The following is an 11,294-nucleotide window of genomic DNA, read 5'->3' as shown; positions in this document are numbered from 1 at the left end:
TAAAATTCAAAACTATCTTTATGACATTTATTTTTGTCAAATTAGTTTATATTTTATCAAATGGACGATTTTACCCTTAAAATTGATCAATGGTATCTTCAATTGTCCTTATTTGAAACAGATTTAAAATTCAAGGTCCAATGTGTCACAATTGAAAAGTTAGGGACCGAAGTGACACGAGTTCCAAACTATAAGGATTATTAGTGTAATTCTCCCTTAATTATAAGATTTTAAACAAATTAACTCTTCTATTAAATCAAAATATAAATCAAAACAAAATAATCAAAATCAAAAATTATTCATGCTATTATTCATGCTACGATTAACATGGCCTTTATGGAAGTTCAGGAATGAGGTGTTCCGTGGGAGACAGATGCATTGAGAGGAGCTTTGTGAATTAATCAAGACAAGGATTGTCATTTGGGTCAAAAAGCTAATATTCAACAGATTATTTGTAATATTCAACAGATTAGGCTTGTTGCCTAAATCTCACTAGTGTTTGTAACTGTTTTCTTTGGCTTTTGGTGTGGGTTCTTGGGGTGGTTGGGAGTTCGTTTTTTATGCTTCTTTACTTGGATCTCTTTGTTTTTGAATTGGTGTCTCACCGACCCTTTCTTTAGCTTTGATGCCTTTCTTGTTTTCTCCTCTTTATTAATGTAATTTGCTTGGTCTTTTTATTTTATCAATAAAGTTTTTGATTGATAAAAAAAAAAAAATTATATTTTTTAGAGAGAAGTTTAGTTGTGAAAAAAATAAAATTACCTAAAATATGAGATTTGCTAAAAACAAATATAAAGATCATATGAAAAAGACTCAAAAAGTGAAAGAACATAAAATTAATTCACAAAATCCAACACCGATGTGGGGCTACACCATGTTATTTCAAGCATTTTATTTTGATGCCTGCATCCAAAATCCCAACAAACACACCACAACAATCGGATACATAGTGTAGGGTGTATCCTCAAAATGTACGTAGAGACACATCAAAAGAGAAATAATGAAGAATTACAATTAGTGGAAAGCATAAAAATAATTACAAGAATATGAAAGTGTAATGAGAGTTATGCTCTAGAGCACAGACCCATTTGCACGTCCATAATTTTATAATTATTTTTATTTTTGCTCCCCATGTGCAATTCCACCAAAAACAAAAAGGCACAAAGCAAATCATCTTTATTCATATATGATCTTAAGCTATGTAGGGCTTAACCAGCATAAGCATTTGGAGGCAACCTAGGAGACACCATAGCCGAAAGAGGCACAGCCTTCTGCAGAGCGAGTCCGAAACTCTCATCCATGTTCAGCTCAACTCCATCATCAGCCAATTTCCAATCAAAAGAGTGAACCAAAGAGCCCAAAATGTACTCAACAAGCACAATCCCCATTCTAGTACCGGCACAGATCCTCCTTCCAGCTCCAAATGGAATCAGCTCAAAATCGTTCCCACGCGGATCAGTCTTTGCATTCTTTCCACTCAAAAATCTATCAGGAATGAACTCTAATGGCCTTTCCCACACATCAGGGTCTCGGCCTATGGCCCAAATGTTGACACTGAGTCTAGTGTTTTTTGGAATGTAATAACCATTCACTCGGCAAGCTTGGGCAGAGACTCTGGGAAGATTGAGAGGAGTTGAAGGGTGCATTCGAAATGTTTCTTTGCAAATGGCTTGTAAGTATGGGAGTTTGGGTAGGTCGGATTCTTGTAGCCGTCGGTTTCGACCGATGACCCTATCCATCTCGTCGTGTGCTCGGTTGAGGATTTTTGGGTCTTTCAACATTTCGGCTAGCGCCCACTCTATTATGCTTGATGATGTGTCGGTGCCAGCAGTGAATAAGTTCTAGCCAAACGATGAACGAGGAAAAATGTAAAAATAGTCAAAATCATGGAAATTTACACTAGGAGATAGAAAAATAAATAGATGGTGTATTTTTAATTTTTTTTTTTAATTTTACTTCTCCAGATTTTCACACTACAAAATTGTTACATGATTCAATAATTTGTGAGTTTTTTTTGAGGTAAGAAGAGAATGATTTAGAGACAAAGGACGTTTGGTCAAAAAAATAAGGGTAAAATTACAATACATCTCCTGAGATTTGTTTAAAATATGATTTGTCTTCTGTGATTCTATAAATTACATCCTGCTCCTCAAAATTTTTAATTTCATAACAAATGAACATTTTATTAATAAATCATCAAGTAAATATTAACAGCTTTTAATAACGTTAAAAACTTATTTCAATTAATAATTCAGGTAATTTTATCATTGTATAGGAGAACAATTAAAAATTTTATTTTTTCAGTTAATTCTAAATATTCTAGCAAAGGGACATTTATAATTTTTCAAACTATAGAAGTATTCTATAATATAAATAAATCTCAAAGGATATATTTATAATTTACAAAAAAAAAAAAAATAATAATAATAATTGTTAGTTATCGTGTATGGATGCTAAGGTTGTTATCCAATGAGCTTTTGGGCTCATTAAAGGCTACTGTTGTCAAGGTTTGCTTAGTGGTTTCATGGTCTTTGCTTCTCAGGTGAAGATATGTGTGGTGAATGGAGTTGTGTTAGATAGTGATCTGTGATTTGTATTTGGTTTTCTACTTAGAAACTTACTAGCTTTGGTTGAGTCTACGAAGCATAGATATAGACACGAGATATGAATATGATACGATACAAATACGATAATACGATAAAATTTAAAAAATAAGATACCGGTACGGTAATGATACGTTTGTGAAAAATATATTTTTTAAAATTATTAATAGTGAGTTACACATAAGCTAAACAACGTTGAGAAATCACAATATAATTTTATAATGTAAAATACAAACCTTTAAGAATTTTGTATTAATTTAAGTTAGTAGCTTATTTACTTTTAAATTTTTAATAAATCTTGCAAATATTTCATTTCAATATCAAGTTTAATATATTTATATTATAAGAATAGAAAAATTCACAACTTGTCCTTATATTTTTTCCTTTGACACTAGTGAAAAATATTATATTCAAGTTTACTTGCTTATTTATTTATTGATATTTAATTTTACCATTATTATATTCTCTTGTTAATTCTTCCTTTCTATGTAGTTATAGGGGATATGCATGAAATAATTAAGATATATCAATTTGATGAATTCTATTATTTAACTTACTATGCTCTTCTTATCGAAGAATTTAACAAAGCATTAGAAAAATATTCTTATATTTATAATTGCAATTATATTATAATATATTATATTACTATGCAAGAAATGTTACAATTCTAATTTCAAAAAACAAGTAAACATGACTTGGAGTATCTGATACTTCAAAATTAAGTATCGTATACTCCAAAATTAATGAAAAAATAATTAAGAAATATCTTATACTTTTAATAAGTATCCGATACGTGTCCGTGAGTATGCAAGGAGTATTGGTAAAGATTTTCTTTGCCGATCAAAAAAAAAAAAAAAGAGTATCGGTATCCGATACGGATACGATACGAATATGTCACTCTATTTGAAGTATACGTGCTTCATAGGGTTTAGTGCTACAAGATGATTAGTTTTTTTTTTTTTTTTTTTTTTTTAGTGTCAATCTAATTAACATCGTTTAATATTACTTTGATGTGTTTTTATTAAAATTCATATAAATTTGAGAAAATTTGAAGGGCACATGGAACATATCATGAATTCCGTTTGAATAATTCGAGTAGTTCATTTAGTAGGATCATCAATGAAAAAAAATTTAATCATTCCGATAGTCGTAATATTTTCATTTTGTTTTTTAAAAAAAATTTGATGATAATAATATTTTTAAAAATAAATCTTCTAATTTTTGTATTTGGTTTTCTAGTTAGTAACTTACTAGCTTTTTTTTTATTTTTTTTATTTTTTTATTTTTTAAGTGTCAATCTAATTAACATCGTTTAGTATTACTTTGATGCGTTTTGTATTAATCTTTTTTATTAAAATTCATATAAATTTGAGGAAATTTGAAGGGCACATGGAACATATCATGAGTTCCGTTTTAACATTCGAGTTGTTCATTTAGTAGGATCCTCAATGTATATTATTAATGAAAAAAATTTAGTCATTCCCATTATAGTAATATTTTCATTTTGTTTTCAAAAAAATAGACGATAATAATATTTTTAAAAAATAAATCATCTAATTTTTGGACACAAACACAATACAATAAAAAAATTATGAATATCAAATCAATTTAAATTTTCATACATAATATACCCATAAAATTATGTATAAAGTGTATATTATATACGACTTTTTTAAGGTGCACAGAGAGGTTTTTTCCATGATAATGTAAGTGCGGCCCCTTCGTTTAGGTCATTAAAGTACTCCTCTAAGCCTGTGGTGGATCCACGAGTAGCTCTTGTACTTAACACTAGATTATCAGTAATTCAGGGTCTGTAATTTAATTTGGACCTATTGATTATAATGTTATGAAATTTGTAATTTAATTCTTATAATTAAGTGACAAGTTTAGGTGTTATTAATCAAATTTTCAGTTTGTTTGTACTTATTTCTTCACATTACAACCTCTAAAGAAATCTTTAAATCTGTTACAACATAGGACACCAACCACATTGCTTGATTAATTTGCTATTTGTGAACATTAATTTTTCCTATCGAATCACCCTTATCGATTTGATCCAAATTAAATTTTTATTAACAAGAAGAAAAAAATAAATTTCAAATAATAATTATCTATGAAAAAATAATTAATATTTTTAAAATATAAAAAGAACCTTTTAAAAATTCGTCGAAGGTACGAAAAGTCTTGAGCCAGCATTATAATATTAATATATAGATATCCATAACTATATAAGTGTGTGTTGAATTGAAGGAGAGCTAAAGAGGCATATACCAAGAGTAGTGCCTTGATGTTGGTCGTGTTGAGCTTCTCTTCACCAGGATTTTCCTGCTGAGCCATGAAAACATCAAGAAAATCTGGCGTTTCCTTGCGCTGATAAGCCGAAGCCTTGTGTTCCTCTATCATCTTTGTTATCAACACATCAAACTTCTTGTGCAACCTCTTCATCCCACGCTCTATTCCCTGCAAGTCCATCCACGCAATCGATGGTATGAAATCTCCAATGTTAAAATAGCCTGCGGTGGTCATGAGCTCCACCACCATGTCCTTGAACTCATTTGACTCCGATCCCTTCGTTTCAAACACTCGTCGGCTAAGTATCACTTGTCCGATCATATTTGCCATTGCATAACACAACATCTCCGCTACCACCACTGGCTCACGGCGACAACTCAAATCGTACATAGCTTTTAACATGTGACCAAGCTCAGAGGATCGGACCTGAGCCCAATTCTCAAGAGCCTTGCCACCAAGCATGTGCAAGTTACTTAGTTTCCTCAGTAACTTCCATCTAGGTCCATAATCTGCAAAAACCATGTCCTGAGCACCGTAGGCTAAGTGGGTTGCACCGGCATTAGGTGGGCGGTTTGAGAAATTCAAGTCTAGGGTTTTGAGAAAGGCTCGAGCTGAGTCTGGAGTCGATGCAACCACCATCCCACAAGTGCCCATTTTGAGGTAGACTATGGGTCCGTATATTTTAGCCATTTTAGCTAGAGCAACATGTGGCATGGAACCTAGGTGGGGAATGGCACCAATGAGTGGCAACCCTGTTGGGCCGGGGGGGAGCATACGGAGGGGTTTAGTGAGGATGGAGCGCATGAAAATGTGAGTGATGAGGATGACGAGAGTTGCAAAAGAGAGCTCACGAAGCAGGAAGACTGTGTCTAGGGCCATTGGGGATAGTTTGAACTAGGGCAAGCAAAGCACTACCTGGTTGAGTGTTTTGGTGAACACTAGTGGGAACTGGGAGCTATGATTTATACAATAACAATGTTAGGTATTAGAAAAATCTTTCATGAAAATAATCATGAAAGCTTTGTGACCCTTGGATTATACTTAGAATAAAGCATCACACACTAATCAAGATAATTCAAGGATCACAAATAGTTTATGATTATTTTTAAGAAAAAAATTTCATGATCCTTAACTTTTCTCTTCATACAATGCCATGAACAATGAAGTTGTCAAGAATTTCATTTAAGCAAATTGTTGTACATGTGATTTCAATTATAGGACCACTTATCGGATATTATGTGGTATCCTTTCTTCTCAACCACAATACGTTTAGAAAATTTTCTTAAAAAATTATTCAAAATTGAAAATGAAGAGACTACTTCTATTACCCTACTAAGGTGTATTTGATAAAACTGAAAATTTAAAAATGAAACTTAATTATTGAGAATTAAACATTAAATTTTTTAAGTTAAAAATTTATTGGATAAAATTTACATTATTGAGCTAAAACGAGTTAGGTGATATGTATAAGATAATTTTCTCTACCAATTTTATATTATTGAGATGTTGATGGTGGCAACAATAGTGACAATGGTGGCGACTATGATGTTAATGACAATGGTAGTAATTGTGGTGACAGTGATGGTGGAGAGATGGCGATGGTGATGTAGTGGTGGTGGTCGCAATGGTGGTGTAGTAATGGTGGTGGTGGAATGATGTTGGTTGAAATGAAGGGTGGCAGTAATAGTGGTGGCAACAACGGGGACTGTGTTGGTGGTGATAGAGAAATGAAAGTAGCAGTTATGATGATGATATCAATGGTAGTGGTGATGGCATGAAGGTGGAAGTGGGAGTGGACATAATGGGGGTAGTATTCATGTTGGGGACAGGATTATGGTTTTGGCAACAATGACGATAGTGAGGTCATATCTTTTAAATAAGTTTTACAACTTTTTTATTTTATTTTTCAATTTTTATTCTACATTATTTGAATTAGTTAAATTTTATGTGATACTAATTTTGGTTATGAAATCGGCTTAATTGATTTGTATTTATTACATTCAATTTTATATGTTGAATTGAGTTATAAACACTATTTAACTTTAAATTTATATCCTACACTTCACTTTCACAGTAAATTTTAGTGTAAAAATTCATGGTACATAGCATTTTTGCTTTCTTCTTTGTGATTGATTTTAGATAGTGAGACTAAAGGCGGTAATGACATATAGGCTAACTGTTCGAGCGCAACATTTACCACTCGAGTAGTAAAACATGCTTCTCAGAAGTTTAGAACATAGGCAGAGATATTGGATGAACCACTTCATCGTTCGAGCACACGAAAAACTGCTTTCATACTTAGTCAGTGAAGAGGCAAACAAGGATTGCTCAAGTGAAGATACGGAATGTCAATATAAACTCTTTTACTCATGCACAAGACAGATCGGATTTGCATTTAAACTCTCATAACCTTACAAAACAAATAAAACAAAAACAATTACAATTGAGCGGTGGTTTTGTCCAACGGAATTACCAATTATGAAAAACGTAACAATATGGAACATGATTTATAAATAAAATTTGTATACACAATTTATCTTGAAATGATGCAGAAATGGAATTCTTAAAAATAAGAGCCATTCTTTTGAATTTTTTAATTTTAAAATGAGAAAACCTAAGACTGTCACATAATTCTAATTTCAAAATTGTGTATAAGTTTTTCCTTTGCATAGAACTATTTTATTTATATTAGTACATGAAAAGAAAAATATATATATATATATATATATATAATATCTGTTGTTAGTGAAAAATACCCCATGACATTACATGCCTACCTGTATCCACACCTAAGAATTTTTGCAATTTTAGAATATTAGTTTTTTTTTTTTTTTAAAATTATATGTAAAGTTTTACATCATGCATTGTAAAATAATATATTGTAAAAAACATCCAATCAAATAATTTTAATTTCCACCACCGGGGTTGGTGGCCCAATCGTGAAGACATTGCCTTTTCACAGTCATGAGTCAAGTTCAACTTCTGGGAGACGTGAAATGTTCAATTTTCCAATGGCTCTTTTCTGAGATCTCGCGTTGTGCTCTGATCGAACATTGACCTTGTCAGGGGTGGTTGATGAGCTCCACTGATATTTCGGTGGTAGGTCCCTTCTTTTGGGTTGGGTTAAATCAGGCCCGCAACCGATTATTTCGGGACCTAGGCCCGCGGATGCCGTGATGGCACCGCAAAAGTTAATCTTTGCCTCCGTTGGCCACTATGTGTAGAATGGTAACTTCTCTTTTATTTTGAGATTGTTGCGTAATTCAATTTTTAGGATAATTATTTAACAATATTTTTATGTGATGATTTTCTAAATCTATCCTAAAAATAATAATTAGTGATATTTTTCAATTGTCACTCAAAATTAATAATTAATGACATTTTTTTATGAAAACATTGCTAAAAAAATTATTAATTTTTTTTTTATGATAACAATTAAAAGTGAATAGGACTTTTTGATATAACAAAAAATTAAAAAGACTTATTATTGTACTTATTTTCCTATTAGGACATTTTAATTAGTTCCCCCTTATTTTTTGAATTGAACTCCCCTCTCATCACTCATTTGGACGGGTGGGAGCTATTGGGATCCGTGGGGCTCATCAATGTTTAGTTTTTCATGATATAAATCATTTATTTTGATAGGTTCTTCGTGTATAAAAGCCTGTGTACTATTAAGTCCCACAAGAATTTGTGCAGATCGAAAAGTCTTCCAAGTGTTAGTGACGTTTTTTTGTGATAATTTTTTAAATTTGTATAAAAAAATTGATAATTAATAACTTTTTTTATAACGAATTTTTTAACTGTCTTTAAAAGCTAACAATTAGTAACACTTTTAAATTTGTCGCAAAAAATGATGATTAGTGACGTTTTCTGTAATGAATTTTTTAACTGTCATTACAAACTAACAATTAGTAACACTTTTATGAAAACGCCGCCAAAAAAAATAAAAATAAGACTTATAGGTACACCCACCTTCTTAATAGAACTTTTCAGTCAAATCTCTTTTATTTTTTGGATTGGGCTCCCCTCCCATCACTTATTTGGACAGGAGGGAGTTGTCTGAGTCTTTGGGGCCATCATGGATTTAGTTTTGATGATATAAAAAAATAGGTTGATCCGATAATCATAACCCAATTCAATTTATAATATGCGTGTCTAAGCAAATAAAAGATATGTATAGTTTTAAAAATTGGCTATTCTTTTTTTTTTTTTGGTGACAGTTGCAATAAATTGAATAGGTTAAAATTATCGGATCGATCATTATTTATGGATGATATACATGTAAAATCCTACAAAATGAACGATTTAAACCATCTAAATCGGACCCGTGATGGGCCCTACATGCCCAAACAACACTCTCCAATCCAAGGGTCATTCTATTTGAACTCAAAAATTATCTCAATATGCCCAACTTAAATTTTAAAATTTTAATTTTTATTATACCCTAATGTGAATTTACTAATAAGGATAACACCTATTAAACCTTAAAATAAAATATTATTTTTTCTCATGGTATACCCTAATCAATTATACGTATTCTTTCTATTCAAATTTCTTCAGTTTCTTCCCTAAATTTCAATTATTTTCTCTTCTTTTTCTTTCTCATTCTAAAACTCCAATCCATCCCACCGAAACTCACCATTATCATCAATATCATTATTTTATTATATTGTTACTTGCAAATAGGATAAAATTTGAACAAAATCAGACAATGGATGAGAGTAATAATCAAAACAGTTTTTTGAAGTAACCCATCAAAGAAGAAATAAATATTCACATAAATATCAAAGTATAATTATTGATTTCTGGGTGTTTTTTACATAAAAGCGAATATTCAATATTTTTTTTGTCATTGTTGTTCGGATTTTCAAAACCATGCAAATCACTTTATTCGATAGTGTATAGCTGAATAAAGTGAATTTGTTCAGTTTTAGAAGTCTAAACAAATTCACTTTGTTCGGTTCTAGAAGTTTGAACGCGAAGTTCACCCTCTCCTTCTCCTTTGCCATTCTCTTCGGCCGGTGCCAAGGTCCTTGGTTGTGTTTCATATATGTACATGAACAAAATAAATATTTTTCAAAGATTTTTTTCAAAGTTATTTGAATTTTTGAATTTGTTTTATTTGGGTATATCTCAAAAGGATAATTTAGAGAAAAAAAAAATAGAAGGTACTGAAAATAAATTGTAATCCTAAATAATTTAATAGAATATATTAAAAAATTAAATTTACTTAAATATTTTTTTGAATGTAAATAAAATTCCCGCCAATCCAAATAGGTGATAGGAGGGAGCCCAGTCCTTATTCTTATCCATTATCACAAGATCCTTATAAAATAAATAAAATAAAATAGAAAGTTTGTCTTTACGACTCAATTAGATTCCTAAAAAACTCAAATTGTATTCATGAAAATACAGTATTTCCTTTTAATTTTTTATGATAAAAAGAAACATCTCCAACTCACTAGACATATAATGTTTGTTAGTCAAAATGCCTAATTTGATTTTATTTTTTCAACTCCAATGCACTAGACATATGATTACACATTTTAACTTAACTCACATTCACTAGTTACATGTAACTAACCTTTAAGGCTAGGCAAAATGTATTTAATTATTAAGATAATTTCCCTATATCTTTATTGTTGGCGTAACATTCTATAAAATTAATAGTATTTGGATAAATAACTAAAATAAAGAGTATGATTGAAGTAAAAATATAAAACAGTTGATAGAGAAAATAAAATGTATACTTTACAGTAATGTTTAAATAGGTAAAATGCCTACTATCAGTAGAGATGCTAACTGACCACTTCAAATAAGTTTTAAAAAAATTAAAAAAATAAGACTTTGGGGGTTAACAAATTAAAAGTAAACAAAATTTTTTAATGTATCAAAAAGTTTAGATGACTTAGCCTCCATTTGGGAAGTGAGTTGGTTTTTTGGCTTTTTGGTTTTTTTGGCTATTTGAGCCTGGGCTTAAATGTTTGGTTTGGGAAGGGTTTTTTGGTTTTTTTGATTTTTTTTGTGAGAAAAGAGTGTAATGATTATGGATTGGATGTGATGTTTTGTCTGTTGTGGCTCAAATAGCCTATTCTGTCTTTTGTGGCTCAAAGAGCCAAAAGAGCCCAAATGAGCTCTTCCTAAACGACACCTTATAGGTACAAATATCTTTCTAACAGGACTTTTTTTTTTTTTTTTTTTTGGGGGGGGGGGATTGGGTTCCCCTCCCATCACCTATTTGGATGTGAGGGAGCTGTTCTGGTTTGTAGCATCCATCACGGATTCAGTTTTGATGATATAAAGTATTTATTGTGCAAGGTTATTCATGTATATTATCGATACAAAAAATTAGATTTGGTCTGATACTCGTAACATATTTAATTTATAATATTTATA

The 11,294-nt window shown here is 30.9% G+C and overlaps 1 protein-coding gene across 1 annotated transcript; it reads right to left on the bottom strand.

The window, feature by feature from the left end:
• Nucleotides 1-821: 821 nt before the first annotated feature.
• Nucleotides 822-6,050, bottom strand: LOC145806667 (flavonoid 3',5'-hydroxylase 2-like). The gene is made up of 2 exons (XM_082904152.1): nucleotides 4,875-6,050; nucleotides 822-1,841 (listed from the first exon to the last, which is right to left on the bottom strand). The coding sequence occupies exons 1-2, from the start codon at nucleotides 5,772-5,774 to the stop codon at nucleotides 1,209-1,211; spliced, it is 1,533 nt and encodes a 510-aa protein (XP_082760278.1). The 5' UTR covers nucleotides 5,775-6,050; the 3' UTR covers nucleotides 822-1,208.
• Nucleotides 6,051-11,294: the final 5,244 nt, after the last annotated feature.

Source organism: Camellia sinensis, chromosome 14 (assembly GCF_055761805.1).
Source record: "Camellia sinensis isolate YWXY chromosome 14, ASM5576180v1, whole genome shotgun sequence".
Taxonomy (NCBI): Eukaryota; Viridiplantae; Streptophyta; class Magnoliopsida; order Ericales; family Theaceae; genus Camellia; species Camellia sinensis.
Note: the sequence above shows the minus strand (reverse complement) of the source record. Positions and strands in the feature narration are given on the sequence as shown.